The following is a 20,326-nucleotide window of genomic DNA, read 5'->3' on the forward strand; positions in this document are numbered from 1 at the left end:
TAAACTTCTGGAAGACCTCAATAAAGAAATCGATGAACTTCGACAAGAAATCTCAACTAAAACTACAGACACAGATTGGAATGCCATTCTGGCAGATTTAAACAAACAACTTGAGGAATATACCAAAGAAATAAACGAGAGAAAAATCAGAAAATTTAAACGTGACAATGTGGATTATAAATTAGGAGAAGTGTATACATGGGCTGAAGCCTACGCACACAAAAGACAACAACGCAGGCAAACAGGTCAAAGATCAGACACGGACGCAATATCATCAGATGACTCTTCTATTAAGGATAGAGCACCCAGAATACCTCAAACTTCACAGCCTAATACCACACCATCGGACACAAGTGACTCACTACAATCAGCCAGCGAAGGCCCTTCAACTAGTGACCAAAGACAACATTTTTTAGGGGCAAGCACAAGGCCACTCGGAGATCCAGGAGGAAAAACAGCTGCAAAATCAGTGGCAAAGAATACGCGCAGTCAGAAAACCTCGTGATTAATATATCAAGTTACCACCTTACAAATTTTGAGACAAAAACATTACAGAAAGGTACTTCTTTTGTTCCTACATACCACTCCAATCAACTAGAGACAGAAATCAGTTTCTTTAAATGTATGCGTTTACTGAGATTGAAACATTATTTTGGAAATATCATGAATATACCGGACATTCCACGAGACAATACTTTATTGGGACTCCGTAATAAAAGCACTTACACAGCACCAATTAGTCACAAAACATTGGATGCTTTCGAAACTATTGTCAATAAAGATCTCAAAAAGATTGGATACCACAATAAAAGCAAGTTTAACAACATTACCCAAAAAGAGCAACACACTTTAAAAGAACTAGCCAACAAACATGAGATTACCATACGTCAAGCTGATAAGGGAGGAGCATCGGTGATTATGGATACAACTTTTTATGAGGAGAACGTAAATAAACATGTCAAAGATTTGCAAACATATATGCCAATACCATCTGATCCCACATTTAAATTTCTCAACGTTCTTAAAGTCATCATTAACAACACCCTTGAACAAGTAACCATCAATGAAGAAGACAAAAAATACCTAATCAAAGAAAATCCATCAATACCCTACATCTACATGCTACCCAAAATTCATAAACACGCCACAAAACCACCGTTCAGACCCATCGTCTCCACCATCAACTCATTGCATGAACCAGTTGGAAGATATCTAGACGGACATTTACAACCATTAGTCCAGTCTATGACCACATACATCAAGGATACCACCGACTTTCTCAACATTTTACAATCTGTTCAAGACCAAATCACACCCGACACCGTTCTCTGTACTATAGATGTGAAATCACTCTATACTTCCATTCCACATGATAAAGGCATAGAAGCGATTGAATCTTTCCTAGTAAATACAGCCAAACCTAATAATCTCAAGATATTTCTGATGGAACTCATTCATTTTACTCTGTATCATAGTTACTTCGAGTGGTCTAAAATGTTTTACATTCAATGCTCTGGCACTTCCATGGGCAATTGTGCTGCCCCAACGTATGCCAACTTGTACATGTACCGATTTGAACTGGATAACATTCTTTCCAAATCAGAATGGGTTGACAATCTAATCCTTTACAGAAGGTACATTGATGACATTTTCATCTTATGGAAAGGCTCAAGTGATCATCTGAAATCTCTTATTCAAATCCTGAACACAGTTGACTGTCGGATTGAATTCACCTATTCCATAAACAAAGACTCCATAACATTTTTGGACACTTTTATAACAAACAACAAAGGAAATCTGATTACCCAAGTTTACACCAAACCAACGGATTGTAACAATTTTTTACATTACCACAGTTTTCATCAACCTTCACTGAAAAAGCATCTTCCGTATTCACAATTACTAAGATTAAAAAGAATATCAAGTACCAATGACTTATACGAAACCAGCAAATCATCCTGCATTGCCAAGTTTGAACAACGGAAGTATCCACCAGACATTCTTGAACATGCCATTGTCAAGGCTGAAAAAGCGACACGCAAAACACTGCTTCAACAAAAACCTGCGAAAACGCCAGAACAGAGAACGACATTTGTGTCCAAATTTCCCACACAAAGTTTCCACATTAAGAAAACCATTCTAAGATACTGGCCGATGCTCAGTACCGAAGCAGATTTTAAAAACATCTTTGACATACCCCCAAGATTCGCGTATCAGAGGTCGCACAACTTCAAACAAATTTTATCCAAAAGCAAGACACCAATCACAAGCATTTTTAAAGGTACTACTCCATATTTAAATTGTGGAAGTTGTAATTCCATCATTAAGGGTACTACAATTCAACACCCATTACATGGTTACCCGATTAAACTCAAGGTGACAGCGACATGCAACAGCCAAAATGTAATTTACATGTTGAAATGCCCATGTGGCCTTGTCTATGTGGGAAAAACAGAAAGAAAAATTTGTATAAGACTTAACGAACATAAAAGCAATATACGAACCAGACAGAAGAAATCGTCAATTGCAAACCATTTTCATGAGTTTCAACATAACATTTGCCAATTGCGTTTTCTAGTTCTTGAACAAATACCCATTATGAAGGGACGAGACAACAATACATACTTGTTGCAACGAGAGATTTTTTGGATAAACAAACTAAATTCCACACAGCCTAAAGGTCTCAATGAACGTTACGACCTTGGCTGCTTTTTGTAACGAGTCTCCCATTAATCATTTTATCTGACTTTGACAAATTTTTCCTTCTTGGTACCTGCTTACTTTCACATACCGGTCTTTAAATGTTTAATGCTCTTCTTGTTTGACACACAGCTGCGCTGTGTCACAATGTACTATGATTGACATTGAATACTGAATTGTTTTTGAATCATATATTGTTTTGGCAGCGCCATGATGTAACTATATGGTACGATACAAGGTTCTTACGTAGGTACATAACCAGAATTGAATCAAGTAAAGTTTTTTCGTGTTCTTAGAACTCAGTTACATCATTTACCTAAGCCGCTGCGCGGATTGCATTTTTGAGTTCCTTATCATTCATTTTTATTCCGTTCCTTTGTACTACAAGTACCTATACTTTTGAGAGTATCTTGAGCCTTTTTTCACCTTCCTTAAATCGCATGATCTATCAATCACGCAGTCTTATATCTTTAGCCTTTTTCACCTTCTTAAAATCGCATGATCTATCATTCACGCAGTCTTGTACTTTTTGAAAAAACTACGAGTCTTTCTTCGCTGTAGTTTCACTTTTTTCTCAACGTTTTTAACATCCACAACCTCAATGTCACATGACCGCCACTTGTTGGAATCATTCACTTTACTAACGGATTGAAACGTAACACGCCAGCAGAGACGCCCAATATTCGAACGCTTTATCGTAAGTTCACTCCGGTACTGGGAGCACGATTCTATTTGAAACTCTTGCAACTTTGTAACCAATCACTCTTCACTCTCTACTCGAGTTTCAGTTACGGGTGAATAGACGCATGTTTCCACTTTACAAGCACTTTTTGTAATCTCGCACAAACGTTTTTCTCAACATCGTTTATTTCAGATTCTGTTCGCAGTTTTATGTTCGTATGTTTCTAATGTTATACATTTTGGGATATTTACACCCTTTTTCGGTACCTTTTGGCTAGAGTGTTATTCACGATTACTTCGGGAGAATTTGAAATCTTCTCACTATCTTTTGGTTAGCTGATAATTAACAATCACTTAGGCTTCTAATTTCAATGCAAGAATTTTTTCTTAACCTTTGTATGGCCAAATATTCTCGCATATTATGTGGTTTAGTTCACAGTTTATTCGATTGTTTGAATACCTAGGCTGATTCCTGGTATTTTCTTTTTATAGTGCTTCCCCTGAAGAAGGGCTTCGACAGCCCGAAATGCATTGGGCATTCGGATAAATGTTACACCTAACCTACAGAATGTATACAACTCTGAACGATTATTTGAAAACGGTCTAATAAACTTAATTGACCATGGATCAACTTTTTGTCTAAATAACTTTATTGAAAACGACGAATTGTTCTCTATTTAGAGTGCAGCACGAGTGACACTATCCTATCCAGGAAACGTGCTTACAAGTTCTAACACATTTTCATGCCATATAACCACTACAGGAAAGGCATGCATGAAAGCGTTGTCCGTGTACATTAATATACTCATATAAATGCATAAGCAAATCTATACAAAGTATACATTTTTACAATAAACCATTGAAAATGTGAGATAGTATAGGATGGTGGGAAGGAACCAAAGAAGAAGGCTCACCTTATTGAAAGAGATGTCTGAGAAGCGCTTGTCCTACTGACGCATCTCGCTTATTCCCAGCATCCAAGCAGTAGTGCCTGGTGAATGTGTGCGGCGTCCTCCAAGTTGCTGCTCTACAAATGTCAGGCAGGGATACACCTGCAAACAGTGCTGTAGCAACAATTTTCTACTCTGTAAATATGTAATATATAATTGTCCAAGCCCAATCGCTGTTAAAATGCAATCCTGAGTGAATTTACTATTTGAACATATATAGAACTCTAACCACTTGTATATGTAGTAGACCTTTGTACTTACTACCATTCCTATGTGATTTTAGAGTTTATCCGTTTGTATCTCTTCCTTGAGTGACTTTACAACTTGTACATTTGCAATTTTTTTCTGTTTGTAGCTCTTATGTAACTCATGTAATCCAAAGTCCTTATGTAACGCAACTGGTTCTTTTGTAAAGTGCTCTGACACCTTCGGGTAATGTCTGCGCTAAATAAAATCGCATTAAATAAAATAAAATAAAAAAATGAAAAGGTGTGGATATCTCTCTTGTAGAGTGGGCACGAACTCTTGATGTCAGAGGATGGCCCACTTGTTGATGACAGAATACAATTGCACTTGAAATCCATATGGAAATGCTCGGTTTAGTGATGGGGAAACCTTTTCTAGGTGCACTGTATGGAATAAGGAGTGGATTTGACTTGCAAAATGACTCTGTCCTGTTCAAGTAAAATTTTAGGCACCTTTTAACATCTAGAGAGTGCATAGCTAGCTCCGCTAAAGGCTGCGGATTTGGGAAGAATGAATTCAGAACAACTGGTTTGTTAAGGTGGAAATCTGAAGGAACCTTAGGGATGAATTTAGGGTTCGTTCATAGAATAACTTTGTCTTGTTTAAATTGTAAGAAAGGTTCTTGAGTAGTGAAAGCCTGAAGTTCTCCAACCCTTCTCGCTGATGTGAGAGCTAGGAGGAGAGCCACTTTCCAGGATAGGAACTTCATGTCTGTCTTATGAATAGGTTCAAATGTGTGTTTCATTAGTTGACTGAGCACCGTATTTAGTTGCCATGCAGCAGGAGGTAACCTTACTGGAGGGAACATTCTAAACAGCCCCTTGATAAACTGTTTTACTTGCCTGCAGGACCATAGAGATGGAGCCTTAGCTGATCTGCGGAAACTGGAAATGGCAGCTAAATGGACTTTAATTGACCTATGGGCCAAACCTCAGCGAGTCAAGAGAAGTAGATAGGGTTAAACTTCCTCAGGAAGTGAATGGAGAGGATTGACTTTAGATGATGTACACCACGTGCAAAATCTCTTCCATTTAAGCGAGTAAGTCCTGCTACCTGTCTGCACTACTGTGGGATCTTTAGGTGTTGAAATTCTCGTAACTCAGGAGCCAGGCTGACAATTTCAGAGAACCGGGGTTCGGATGGCACACTTGTCCCAGGTTCATTGTCAAGAGAGACGGAAATGGTCAGAGGTGGATCGGAGACTTGACTGAAAGTAGGTGAAGTTCTGTGTAACAGTGCTGGCGAGGCCAGGCTGGAGCTATCAGAATGATCTTGCAGGTTTCTGGTTTTATCTTTTTTAACACTCGCGGTGGGAGAGGAATGGGGGGGAAAGGCGTAAACAAATATGCTGGACCAAGCTATTGAAAAGACATTTCACAATGAACCCTGATGGTGACATCAACTTGCAAAGTAATGGCATTTTGCGTTCTCTGGAGATGCAAACAGAGCTATATTTGGCTTGCCTAATTGGGAGAAAATGTTGTCTACAGTGCACTGGTCCAGTTCCCACTCGTGGCAAGTAGTCTTTAATCTGCTCAACATGTCCGCTATGGCATTTTGTTTTCCTGGGACATACTTCGCTGCTACACGCACTTTATGATGAATCACCCAGGGCCATATGAGTTGGGCTTCCTGAGAGACCAGGAGCGATTTTGTTCCTCCCTGCTTGTTGAGGTAGTGCATTGTTGTGGTGTTGTCCATCACTGACATGCGCCGATGTCTTTTATATTTTTGGCAGAAATGCTTGGAGCGCTAGGTAAACTGCTCTTAGCTCGAGAAGATTGATATGAAGATCCCTGTGGGAAGAAGGCCATCTTCCGTTGACCTGCAAATCTAGCAGAAAAGCTCTCCAGCCCTCTAGAGATGCATCCGTTGTAATCACGAGAGGAGCAGCCTGCGATAGGAACAGCAGACTCTGCGATAATTGGTGAGGTTGCGTCCACTAGTCCAAGGCCGCTATCATGGGAGGAGTGATTCGGATCAGGTCGTCGAATGAGCCCTGTATCTGCACCCATTGTTTGTTTAAAGCTTCCTGAAGAGGTCACATTTGGAGACAACAATGAGGTATGAGGGGGATACAAGAAGACATCATTCCTAGGAGAGATTTGAAAAGGCGTACGGAAATGGACTTTCTTTTCTGGACCTTCTATGCCAAGGATATTAACCTTTGTTCTCTCTTCAGAGTAGGATAAGCCTTGTTTTCTATGGTGTCCAGGATAGCTCCTAGAAACACCAGTTGACGGGATGGTTGCACAATCGATTTTTCAACATTTAAAGTGAGGACCAAGTTCTTGAAGAGTTGCAGACAAGGTTGGTGGATGCTTTTGCTACTTTGTATGTGGGGGCTTTGAGAAGCCAGTTATCAAGGTATGGGAACATTTTATGATGTTGATGTCTTAGAAATGCTGCAACTGGTGCTAAACATTTTGTGAAAATGCGGGGAGTGGATATCAGTCCGAAAGATAAAACGCGGAATTGGAAGTGACTGTCAGCCACCGTGAATCTTAGAAACTTCTTGTGCTTTCGGCGTATGGGTATATGAAAATATGCGTCCTGGAGAGTCAGCAACGCTATGTAATCGTTTCTGTTGAGGAGGTGAAGCACATCTTGAATAGAGATCATACGGAACAATTGTTTTTGATGAATTTGTTTAAGTTCCGCAAGTCTAAGATCGGTCTCCAGTTTTTTAGCTTCTTTCGCATCAAGAAGAACCAGGAGTAGAAGTCTTTCCCTCTCTGACTGAGAGTAACTCGTTCTATTGCTTCTTTCTGCAACATGTTGATAACTTCCATCTTTAAGAGATGTGGGTGCTTTTGGAAGCGAGGCAGAGGAGAAGCTGTTGGAGGGATCTCTATAAATTCCAAGGAATGGCCGATTTGGATTAGGTTTAGGACACATTGGTCCGAAGTTATGTCCCGCCACTGCTGTAAATACCTGGATATTTTGCCGCCCACCGGGGATGGAATTGGTGGGATAGAGACTGACAGCTGGGAGAGGTCATTGGCGTCGACCGGTCTCCTTACCCTAGTGTCCTGATTTTCCTCTAAAAGAAGCCTTGTTGTAGGTTTCCTCAGGTGGCTGGCGGCTAGTATACTGGGGCCTGTATTGTTGAGCGGTAGCAGGATATGCTGAATAGCGAGATTGTTGGTATCCTGATCTGTAAGATTGGTAACCTCTTCCTCGTGAGCCACGAAAAGGAGTCTTTTATAAGGAAGGTCAATAATCTTTTGGATGACCTATTAAGCAAGCTGGAGCATCATCTGGAGCTTGATATTTTTTACCAGTCTCAGCAACACGGGTAGAACAGTTGCAGGATTCTGCATTATTCTCAGCCCCTCTTTCCATTTGTAATCAATAATGAGAACAGATCTCACTGATTTCTTATCAGGCTCTTTAAAGTCATACAGAAAACAGTCCTGCTAGTGCATAGGCATCAGTAAATCAAAGCGCTTAGCCGCTCTCTCTAGAAGGTTGTGGAAGCCTCCAATATCTTTCAGAGGTGAATCAGCTTGTGGGGGAGATGGAGATGCCGGAGTGGGAATGATGTAGGAATCCCATTCATCTTGTTGAATTTCTCCTTCTTCTCTCTCTACATCCTCATCAGAGGATGTCAACTGATGGACAGAAGCAAATTGAGTAGGAGGCTAAACCTAGGAGACTGTTGGAGAAGAGGAGAGCAAACCTGTATTTGTGGACAAACAGGCGGAGAAGGATGAGGAGGCGGAGTCTGTTGGATGCTCTGCTCTGGCGGAAATCTCCTCTTATAGTCCGTCAGCATAAATTGCAGGTCTGTCATAAGACTTGAAGGGAGGTACATCATGTCCTGTTGATGATATTGCTGTTGCGGATGGTAATATTGACGTCCATAACCATCATCTTTATCAGAATCCTCCTGATATTTGACATGAAGGTCCGATGGGCTCAAGGCTGTCCCAAAGAGATTATCATCCTCAGATCCCTCGTCCTCATCATCTTCTTCTAAGAACTGAGATGGCAAAAGAGCCTGCACCTGACTAGGTGAAGTTACAGATGGTGTTAACTGTATTTTTGAAATTTTATGTTTTTCCCTTCTCGTCGACGGTGTCGTCGATGAGCCCGTCGACGTTTGCATCACTGCCAGAGTCACCTTCATCGACAAAGGCTTCTTTTCTTTCTCTGTTGACGGAATTGTCGTTGTCACACTGCCGGAGACAGGGATTTTCATCGACGGTAACGCCAATGACACTTCTGCCATCGACGCGGGTTCTCTCGTGGACGCAGTTGTCGACGAGGTCTCCATCGACGGGATCATCGATGTGAGCTGTGTAGTCGACAGGTGGGTTGTCGTCGGAAGTTGACTCCTCGACGAAGATGAAGACTTCGAAGAAACGATTTGCTTCATAGACGATAAAGGTATGTTACCCATCGGCGATGTCGTCGGCGAGGACATCAATGCCGCAGATACAGTCACGGTGTTGACTGAATTACCTCAGGTGACGATTTTCTCGTCGACGGTGGTGTCGTCGATGAGCTGCTCAACGGCGGAGCTGAAGTAGGTTTTTTGAAGGTATGCTTAGTTTCATAGGTGGTGTTGGAGGTTCTGAAGCTGTTTTTTATTTTATATTTAAAGCCTTACTTTCTTCCTGGGAAGCTTCTGATTGGACTCAACAGACTTTTTGGACACTTTTTTAGGTGGCTGTGACGATGAGCCAGCAGGGTCATCCAAAGTTCATTTATGAGGCGTTCTTGAGGAAGATTTAGAAGATGTATCACTCTCCTCATCAGAGACCACAGTGTCCCTGTTTTTAAGCCTATGAAGCCACAAGAGAAGCCTTCCTTCTTTCTAGGTCTTTACGAGTCTTTGCGGAAAAAGTGCGACATACCTTGCACTCCTTTGGTTTGTGGTCAGGGTACAAGCAGTATAAGTAGTCCTTGTGCTTATCATCAATATGCAGCCTTTTCTTCCTGCAAGTTCCACAGGCTCTGAATAGACTTTTTTTTAGGTGTCTCTGACATGGTGGACGTCAGTTTGAATCACCTTAAAAAGTCCACTGAGTTGATAGTAAGCGGAGAGGGTGAAAAAAACTCTCCAAATCTTCAAAAATAGAAGAAAACTGAGCAGAACTCCGTGGAGACTCCCTTAGCAAAAGTTGAGGGACTGGAGCTTCTCTCAGGAAGATTCTACAAGGTGGTCTCTTCTGATTGGTTAAGTTTTAAGTGTGGTCCTTTTTTACTAAAGGACAGGGATATGTTATAAAAGACTTTAAGGCCTAGAGCCTTATGTTCTATGTCTAATAGGACAATTATTTTGATAATACCGGGGGAACTCCCATCTCGACGACGGGGAATGATTCAAGCATGTGATCCTATGAAAGTTCCAGTGCTGGAGTAAATCAAAAACGAGTCGGTAAATATTCATATTTCACCATTTCTTTATATTTCTTCATGCCACTGAACAGAAAACAAATTTAAAATAATGTGCGCATCATATTCAATACAAATTATTTAATTACCCATCTTTCAATTTTTTCATTATTTCATACCGTGCCAACAACAGTCATACCACATATACTCCACTCAAACCATATTAAAAACTAGAAAACATATCAATACGGGTATTATTCCAGACACGGTGTTCCACAACAAAAATTCCTCTTTGAAGTAAAACATATATCTATTCAATCAAGCCTCAGGCTAACCGGAAAGTAAAACACATAGCAAATGACCTCAAACATCAAGGAGGGTTAGCTCATTGTCACTCTTGTATAAACACTTTGTTGTCTCAAGTTTCTTAAGCAGAATGCAGTAGTGCTTGAGTCATTACTAATCTTGTTTGCAAAAAAATATGAAATGGCAAATGGTTTCCACAGCCAAAGTATTCCATGATAGTCACAACACTTGACTGCATTCTCATTTGCAAGTTTACAATTCACATTCACCTCTGAGGTATGGAAGTAACTATGGTGTGTTTGCCTAAAAAATAATGGAACTTTTACGAGGACCTAGAAGTGGTTTCATATGTTGATGAGAACCTGCATCAGACAGACAAGGTAGTTGCGTTTTCTTGCGTAAACTGTTTACGAAATACATTTCAGAAAATCTCAGATTGTATTTCTGGGGGTTGTTTTAAAGAATATTCCCTTTTCAGTTAGGAAAAATGGCTGTTGTCCAACTTTTTAGGAAAAAATATGCTACATTACACCTCCAAATACACTTAAACAAACATCAGACCCTAGAGCGATTTTAGACAACAATACTTTCCACATAATGCCTTTACACCAGTTAATTTCACAAACTGTTTCAGAAGCAGACAGGAAAGAAAAGCACTCTAAACTACCTAGGTACTAAAGGCTGATAAGCTAGAAGCTGAATGTTTATAAAGTAGAAACAAAAAGGTTTAATTTAGTAACATCGGTGGCCCCTAGAACTTCAGGGTATCAGTATATAGTTTATAATGCAGCATAGACAGCCCATTGTCTACAATCACTTATTTAATTGGCTGAAGACATGAAACGTGAGGCCACAGAAAAAAATGACAGCATGATAAAAAAAAAGAACCACAGCTCAGCTAAAAATATTATTGTTAAATCATAGACAGCCACTTTGGAAGTTCCATCAGCACTAGTATTCCTAATTCTAAAGTTTCACGTTTATTTGATTTATGATTAGGGAACCACGAAGAGGTCCACATAAAATCCCAAACTTACATGCATATAAATGAGATAAGATTCTAATTTGCAATTAAATGCTCCTGGTAAAATATTCCACCCCAACATGAGATCTGACAATCCTAGAAGATATCCATGGTTCTAAAAAATTATCATTTAACAAAATTCCAACAAGCAGCAGCATGTTATACAGAATGAAGTATAAAATGTCTTTAATTCCATCAGTGCAAGAAATATATATAGAAAGAATTAATTTGTATACTACAGAATAACAATAAATCAATACAAATGATGAATACATAAAAAGCACAAAAAACGCCTGTGAGAAAGTGCCATCTTTCTTGCATGGTATGCCCCTACTTTTTGCTGAATTTCTGATGTACTTTGACTGAGTGTGCCCTGGGCTCCTGCCAATCAGGTACCCAGGGCCTATGTTCCTTCCCTAAAATTGCATGAAACCTAAAACCCAACTGGAATCTCTGGCCACATATCAGCCCCTGGTAAATGGTACCCTAGGTACCCAGGGCCTTGTGACCAGAGAAGGCCCCTAAGGGCTGCCCCACTTATTGTGCCACCCTTAGAGGCCCTGTACCCTGACACACACACACTGCCTTTGCAGGCTGAGTGTCTTGTGCAGAACAAAACATCCCTGTGTGCCATGCCCACAACACACACTGCCCTGGCATACCTCAGTCACCCCTCTAGCTGGGTGCCCTATGCCAGTGGTGTGGGTACAGGTGCATGAGCCCTGTACCTCTACAGTACCCAGGTCCATTCCTGGGCACTGTAAGTGCAGTGCTGCCATTAAGAGTATATGGTGCTGGGAGGTCATCAACACGAACTCCACAGCACAATGATGGTTACACTGAAGACTGAAAAGATTGGTATCAAACTTCTCAACACATTAAACCCACACTGATGCCAGTATGGTATTTAATGTAAGATGCACGACAGAGGGCAACTTAGAGTTGCCCCCTGTACCTAACCTACAATCCACGTCCTGTCTGAGAGGCTGCCTAGGCTGCCACACAGCAGACATGTTGCTGGACCCCTGGGTAGAGAGCCATCCGCTCTCCTGGGCCTGCAACAATGCACATCCTGGGCGAGGTGCTAGGTCTCCTCCCCCAGGATGGGAAGGGGAAGCTTCAAAGGCATGCTGCCTTTGTGAGCTTCTCCGGGCCACTTGCTGTACTCAGCAACTGGCCCCCACCGGTTCTGACCCCCACTCTGGCGGGAAGGCTGGCGGGAAACCCCAAGGGAGGAAAGGGGGTGTGCCAGCCTCTGCCAACCCCACCCCTCAGGTGGGGGAGGCGAGGTGAAGCACATATCCGGGCTCTCGCCATCTTGAAGATGGGGAGCCCTGCCCAATCAGGATTAGGCTACTGCCCCCCTCCCACAGGAGAGTGGCAGGCTAGGGGGCGTACCCACCCCAGGGAAGGGACCCATTGGTCCCTGCCCTTTACTACCTGTAACACCCCAGATCCCAAATCCAAAACAAGCAAGAAGAACAAGAAACAAGAAGACCTGCCGTGCAGCTGCTAACAAGAGGAAGACACCAGCTGACTTGGCCCCAGCCCTACAGGCCTGTCGACCCTCGAACCTGCTCCTGCTGAAACACGGCGTCTCCAGTGGTCAGCAACCTCAAAAACCCCGGAGGACCTGACTACCTTGTGACTCTAAAAGACTGGGACTCCCACGAGTAGTGGTTCTGCTCAAAGCAAGTAACAAGCCCCTGGTGCCAACCAGGAACCGCGACACCTGCACACTCTGCACCCGCCAAGCCTGGCCTGTGCCGGAGTGGACAAAGACCACGAGGACGTCCCCCCGGCAACTGTGACCCCGAATCCAACACCCAAGGACCTCCCTGCACCCGGCGCCCTACGGCCCCCTGGGCCCAGCTCCTGGGTGCCTACCTAACCTACAGCTCCCCAACTTACCTCTCGAAGTGGTGGTCGCACCTGAAGAACCTTCGTCCCCGAGCTTGCAGCCTTTGTTAGTCACTGAGCTTCTCCATTGAAATCTATTGAGCGCCCGACGGCTCAAAAGCACCCTGCACCCAGCCGCCCGAGTGCCCCTGGGAGTGCAACCTCGGTCTTATTTTTTTTCCCCACTTGCCCTGAGCAAGTGACCCGGAGCCCAGCTCCCTCAGCCGCGTGGCCTGCCTGCTAGCAGCCACCAACCAAAGGCCCCCTGCCCACCATAGGCTAACACTGGGCCTAACTCTCTCTGCACCCGGCTGCCCCTGTGCCGCTGAGGGTGTAACAACTGTACCTACCTGACCCTGGGAGACCCCGGAGTCTATGCCCATAATCTTAACTCTGCCAGTCGAGTACTTACCCAAAAGCCGATAACTCACTTTTCTTCCATAGGGTAACATTGACTGGTTTCACTTAGAAATTCTTCTAAGTGTCGAGTTTTGAAACTTTAAAATATTCACCTAAAATCAGCCGAATAACAAAAAGGAAATTACTCACCTGTTATCAGGAGAGATCCCAGTGCTGGATCTTGGTGCCCAGCACTGACCCTGAAAAGTAATTACAACCGTACATACCAATAACTTGATTTTCATCCATAGGATAACATTGCCTGGTTTTTGCCAGAAATTCTTCTAAGTGTCGATTTTTGAAACGTACAAATACTCCTTAAAAATCGCCTGTGTAACAAAAACGATTTCTTTCACTGTTTACAGGAGATGTCCCAGGACTGAATCTAGGATCCAGTCCTGTGGTTAGAAAAGTAATCCAAAAAGTAATTAATTGCATTTATTAAGAAATTCCCATAGAGCTCAATGTGATAATTGTGTTTGAATTGTGTTGCCTATTGTAACAACTGTAACTATTGTATTCAAAAGTCTATTGCCTATTGAAAGTATTTAACTAAAGCATCTCATTCTGAGAAAGTATATTTTGATACCCATTGTTGGTTCTAAAATAAAACAACTATATCTTTTTTATATACAAACCACTGGCCTAGAGTTCAGTTCTTGAGTGTGCGAGACCATTTGCTGACTGAGTGTGTACAACAAATGCTTTACACTGTCCTCTGATACTGCCTTACTGCTCGACCAAGCTACCACTTTAGAGAGTAAGGTTATATCTAACTTTAGCCTCTGCCAAACCTCTGGGGACTGTGGACTCTGTGCACACTGTACCTATTTGGGAACAGTATATACAGAGCCACTTTCTTACAACGCCCACACAGGGAACCCTATCAACCTTTACAACATACAAACTAATGCACCTATATATAATTTTAAAAAGCACATACAAAATTTAAAATTCTATTAGAAAATATTTCATTTGGGGGAGCATAAAGTGATTGTAGTACTGCTGATGCTGACAGGATAGGTAACTGCAAACATATTGGCTTCAGCCATTTCCGTTAATATCTTGGAGAACATTTTTACACAGGTTACAAATAGCTGATAAACCACACCATTTAGATAGGAGGGGATTTATAGGAAGCATGCCCTGCCTCAGCAATACCATCAGCACTAGTATTCCTGATTCTAAAGCCTTACATGTTCACTGAGTAAAATGGCCATTAATGCTAACTGTATCAGACCCAAAGTCTCACAATGTCTTAACAAACAGAAATCACGAGTTCTTAAAATACCAACAAGCAGTCCCACATTCTCCAAACATATTGCTTTCATTAGTCTACCTCACTGCTTTTTATATGAATGGATAGGCTTAGACTACTACAGGAACAAAACACACACATTCTACTGACTGCAAAGCAGTTGAGGGTTTTATCAGAAGTGCTAGTGTTTTTAAAATAATTGCAAAAAAATGTGTTTACACATTGAGTTCCAACATTAAAACAGATATTCTCGATATGAAAAATACATTACCTAATAGCTTCTGATAGTAATTCCATCTCTTGCTGTTCAAGATCAGTAAGTGCATCAGAACCATTTGTCAAACAATCAGGAAGTACTCCTAAGAAATAAATACAGCCAACCTTTTAGAATTCACATTTTGAGCATTTGATACTAGTATACCATCTCCCACCTAAGAGGAATACTGAAATTACATATTACAACTAAAACAGCAATCATAATAATGTATATAATACTCAGACACATATATTATGACGAAGGACAAGGATCACTAAGCCTTTTTAGCACTTACATTTTCCTGACTGCTGCACCATCACGATCTCCACTAGGAGCATCATTTATAGTCCCCAAATAGCAAATCTTTGTGATAAACAGATTATTGCACACTTTTCTGTCAGCACACATTTATAGATTAACATTAAAACCATGATGTGTTTAGCTGTTTTGGTGATGTAATGAAACTTCATCACAGTAAGCAAAAAACGTTTGCCATCAACCCTTGTGAACGGCTGATGGTAGCGTCTTAGAACGGTTCAAGCATGTCATAATGGTGTCAATTGAAGTTGTAACCCATTCATTACAGTGTGACAGACATTGAGATGGAAGGGATCACACTACCCAAGTTTACCTCCCAATCCTGCAAAGTGTTCTCGTGCCCCACCTTGCACAGTTGTCTCATCAATAATTTCATTCCAAATGTTGCAGTGATTTTATCATTGGAGTCATAGAAGGTGTCATGAGTGATGTAATATGTGGGATCAGTTGCAGTGCATGGCGAGGGCAAGAGTTGCAGTTACCTTAGGGCAAAAGTTATAGTTAGCAGACCCAACCATAATTGGTGAATTTCAGTGGTTGTCAATGAAATTCTCACCTATCTATAACGTTACAATAACCTTTGTTTTTCTCAGTGGCTTTCAAGGGTTTTTTAGACATAAAGTAATATTTTGTTACCATATATAAAGCCAAGCCCCCTGCTGTGCACAGTGAGAGGTTTGATGGCAGACACTGCTTCCAACCCCCCCCCGCAGGCAGCCAGCCCCACACTGTGCATGGATTTGGACGTGTGAGGTGAGAGGTTGGCCACAGGATCGTGCCTGCAGCCAGGCCCTATGTCCAATCCCCCGCAGGCAGCCAACCCCATGCTGCATGTGGCATTTGGCCGTGCGCAGCTAGGGGTTGGCGACAGGATCTTGCCAAAGGCCAGGCCTTTTGGCCAACCCACTCGAAGGCAGACAAGCCCTGTCACAGGCTGCTAACCCCAAGCCGCACACAGGCTTTGGCCTACGTGGCGTAGGGTTGGCCTTCTGGTCCTGGGGACCCCACCTCATCCCTGCCGGAGTGCAGGCAAGGAAACAGAACAAAAGGCTGCTCCCAGCTGGTAGGAGCATGTTTAAATCTCCCTCGGCTGGGAGCAGACCTGCCTTCCCTGCCCTCATCCCTGCAGGAAAGAAGCATTTGCAATGCAATAGGTCTCGCATTACTGAAAGTTTGAGCTATTGGCGTTGCTAATAATAATGCAACGCCAATAGCTCAAACTTTCAGTAAAGCAAGATCTATTGCATTGCAAATCAATCGCGGCACACCGCTGTAGCTTTAAACATCTTAAGATAAAGCGTGGGTGCCGCAAAAGCTTCAAAAATCAAGAAATGGACAAAAAAAAGTTTTTCTATTTCTTTACTTTTGAAGCAATCCCGGCACCCGCGCTTTAGCATAAGATGTTTAAAGCTAAAGCATGGGTGCCTCAATTGCTATAAAAGTAAACAAATAAAAAACAAATGGCGGGCACACTTTTTTTCCTATTATTTACTTTTGTTACAATGGGAGCACTTGCACTTTAGCTTTAAACATTTTAGGCTAAAGCGCGGGTGCCGCAATTGCTGCAAAAGCAAACAAATTGAAAAAAACGGCATGGGGACGCTTTAAAAAAAAGTCTTTATTTTTTAAGCAATCGTGGCACCCGCGCTTTAGTTTAAGATGTTTAAAGGTAAAGTGGGGCGTGACGCCATTGTAAGAAAGGTAAAGAAACAGAAAAAAAGCCACGCGACCAAGAAGCGAGCCTCAAATAACAAAAGAAAAGCGTGCCCGCCAATATTGGAATGTTGGAGCAGAGGCATGCCGCGCTGGTTAAATTAATACATTTAAAAAAAGGCGTTGGGGAGAGTGTGTCCTGCCTCCTGAGAAAAGGATTTAACAAAATAGTGCTCGAGGCTGTAAATAAAACTTCCTGAGTAACAACACACATAACAGAGGCAGTCCTCATGGGAGATAACAATAAGATAAAAGGAGGTACAAAGAAGGGACTAATAAGCCTATTGACCAATGAAAAGACACCATTTACGAAGGACAGTAACAGGAGCTAATTAAAAAGATGGGTGGAAAGTGGGCAGAGCTTCATGCACATATCCTGAATACAGCAAGTCTCGAAGAGACAGTGCAAACGCTGCCTAGGCAAGACCTAACAAGCATTTGCAATGCAATCAGTCTAGCATTGGTGAAAGTTTGAGTTTTTGGCATTGTAAATGATTTTGCTTGTTATTTGTGTTTGTCTGTAGTGGAGTGGATGTATGTGGTTTGAACTGGACTTGTTAGTTGTGGAAATGTGTGCAATAGGTTTCGCCTATGTGATTAATAATAAGTTAATGTTTTAAGTTTTAGCTTGTTGAGGGTGGGTGTACTTGGTCCCGGGTCCACACGACCTCTTGGACGCCAACACCAGAAAATGAAGTGAAAGTAGAGGATGGGCTGGCAAATGAGCAGTAAGTAAATTAGAGCGATATTGGATTTACCTAATGGCAAGTTCAGGTAAGCAAGGGGCAGGGTCATAGTGTTTTTTTTCTATTAAACCATGCTGCATATTAAAGGTAGATGCAACTGGAGCAATGGCTCAGTGAGTTAAAGACCCTTTATTGCATTCTGAGCCTAACTTGTTTGACATCTCGAGTGGGCCAACTCAGAGATTTGTCCTTGTAGGGTTGACACAATGAACAGCCTGCTATTTAGAACTCACAGAAAATGCAATAACAGCGGGACCAAGCATTATAGAAAATAGTTAATAATTTTAGAAAGTCTGGCCAATCAGTAACAAATGAATTTCTGCAATAGTTGCATGTCGACAGAAAGTCTCCCTATTATACACAATCAATGAATGTCCTTTTAGTATTAAATAATACACACATGCAGCTGTTGTCGGGTGCAAAATGTCCCCACAAATGTTTTTTTTTGTGCCTTTTGTAAAGTACTGCTTCCGGCCGCTGGCACTTTATTATTAAGACTGCACTTTCTATGCAGTTTTTAGGGATATTTAGTAATATGCCGTGAGCACATGGCTCCTGTATCAGAAATTGTGATTTACAGTGGGACCTGTAAATGAAATCACCTTCCTCCATGTTAAGAAGCTGGTGTTATGTTTCTGGATTGAAAAATTAAACGGATAGAAGGAATTTGGATGCTTAGGTCTTACATTTGTGCACTGTGTGGGAGCGAACATTTTTACTGTGTGACGCATTGTGTGTAGGGGAGGGCTTAAAGTGGGCCGGGTCTCACTTGTGCTGAGCACTGGTAGTTTTTTAAAGGGGGCCACGAAACGGGTCTCTATCGGGCTCTGTTTTGTGCAATGGCACAGGCGGTCCGTTTTTTTCGGACTGCTGTGACATCAGGCACATTGATGTGTGCGTGCTCACACTGCTCACTTCTGACTAGTGGAGGTTATGGCATGACTGCGTACCAGGTGAGTGTTGTAGGGGAGGGAAATCCTTTAAAGAGAGTCCTTTTCTCTCCGGATTTCCCTTCTCTTTTTGAAACTCAGGAGTAGCAACATCTATGAGGTGTCACCAGGGCTTTAAGTGGAAGCTTTTTCAATATTATATACAAGCCATAGTTGCTGCTTATTTATCTTATGCAACTAACAACCATTGACAAAGCCAATAGTCCTGACTTGTAGGTATGATGTTACTTGTTGTATCATATATCTGGATGTAATGACAGAAACAGCAAAATACAAGTCGGGAGGCATGCTATGCTAAGCACAGAATTTTAGCTTATGTGTTTTTAATCCGCGCCCTTAATTACATTGGCCATGCCCCTTTGAGAGACCCCCCAGTTTTTTATCCCACTTAAAGCCCTGCGTAGGGGTGAACATTTTTAGAGTGCGACGTGAGTGGTCCTTTTGAGGCCACGGCAGGGATTTATGGCAATTATCCATTATTAAAAGACACACAATTGATGGACGGAATGCAGAACAAATCAAAACATTCACCCCCAGTCAACAGATCTGGGTTAAATCCATCATTCTTTTGCTCACCATGCCACCCCAGTTTAGACCTGGCCATATGCAAATCAGTCTTGACCCTGTGCCTCATGGGAACAGTCCAGCCCGAACTGTCAAGCCAGGTCCTGGACCGGAAACAAGCATCCTAGGACCGGTTTCTGGGTTTCACCCCTCTTCAGCCAGGATAGCTTGATTGCAGTGGCACAGTGAGCCCAGGACCCACGTCTGGGCATACCTGGCGCACTTAGGGCGAGAAAGCAAAAGACACACAATTGATGGACGGAATGCAGAACAAATCAAAACATTCACCCCCAGTCAAGAGATCTGGGTTAAATCCATCATTCTTTTGCTCACCATGCCACCCCAGTTTAGACCTGGCCATATGCAAATCGGTCTTGACCTTGTGCCTCATGGGAACAGTCTAGCCCGATCTGCCAAGACAGGTCCTCCCTGGACTGGAAACAAGCATCCTGGGATCGGTTTCGGGGGTTCACCCCTCTTCAGCCAGGATAGATTGATTCCAGTGGCACAGTGAGCCCAGGACCCACGTCTGGGCATACCTGGCGCACTTAGGGCGAGAAAGCAAAAGACACACAATTGATGGACGGAATGCAGAACAAATCAAAACATTCACCCAAAGTCAAGAGATCTGGGTTAAAACCATCATTCTAATTATCCATTATTAAAATGTATTCTCATTTTTGCCGTCTCGTGCCTTGGGGTGCAGAGTGAAGATGGGCACCTTGCCCAGACAAAGAATGCTGACTTCCACTAAGTGCGCTACATAATTGTTGCATTACAATTCTCAAACATCCCTTCCACCTGTTTTAACAGGGGTGGTGGGATTTTACCAAGCGTCAAAATGATTAGGCAGTTATAAATATCTGTCAAGCATATATTACATTTTAAAGTACTGAAAATGAAAAAAGCAACAATAAAATGAAGGAAAATGATTAACTCGTAAAATAAATCCATTAATAAACAAGACCAGGAA

At 42.2% G+C, this 20,326-nt stretch overlaps 1 protein-coding gene across 3 annotated transcripts in view; it reads right to left on the minus strand.

Annotated features, from left to right (window-relative positions):
- The window catches only part of CFAP36 (cilia and flagella associated protein 36), a 537,779-nt gene that overhangs the window by 372,490 nt on the left and 144,963 nt on the right, over nucleotides 1-20,326 (minus strand). For all 3 annotated transcript variants that reach the window (XM_085612386.1, XM_085612387.1, XM_085612388.1), the window contains exon 5: nucleotides 15,078-15,165. In XM_085612386.1, the coding sequence (XP_085468512.1) occupies nucleotides 15,078-15,165 (88 nt within the window). The remainder of the gene's footprint in view (nucleotides 1-15,077; nucleotides 15,166-20,326) is intronic.

The sequence above is a fragment of the Triturus cristatus genome, chromosome 6 (genome assembly GCF_964204655.1).
Source record: "Triturus cristatus chromosome 6, aTriCri1.1, whole genome shotgun sequence".
Lineage (NCBI taxonomy): Eukaryota > Metazoa > Chordata > Amphibia > Caudata > Salamandridae > Triturus > Triturus cristatus.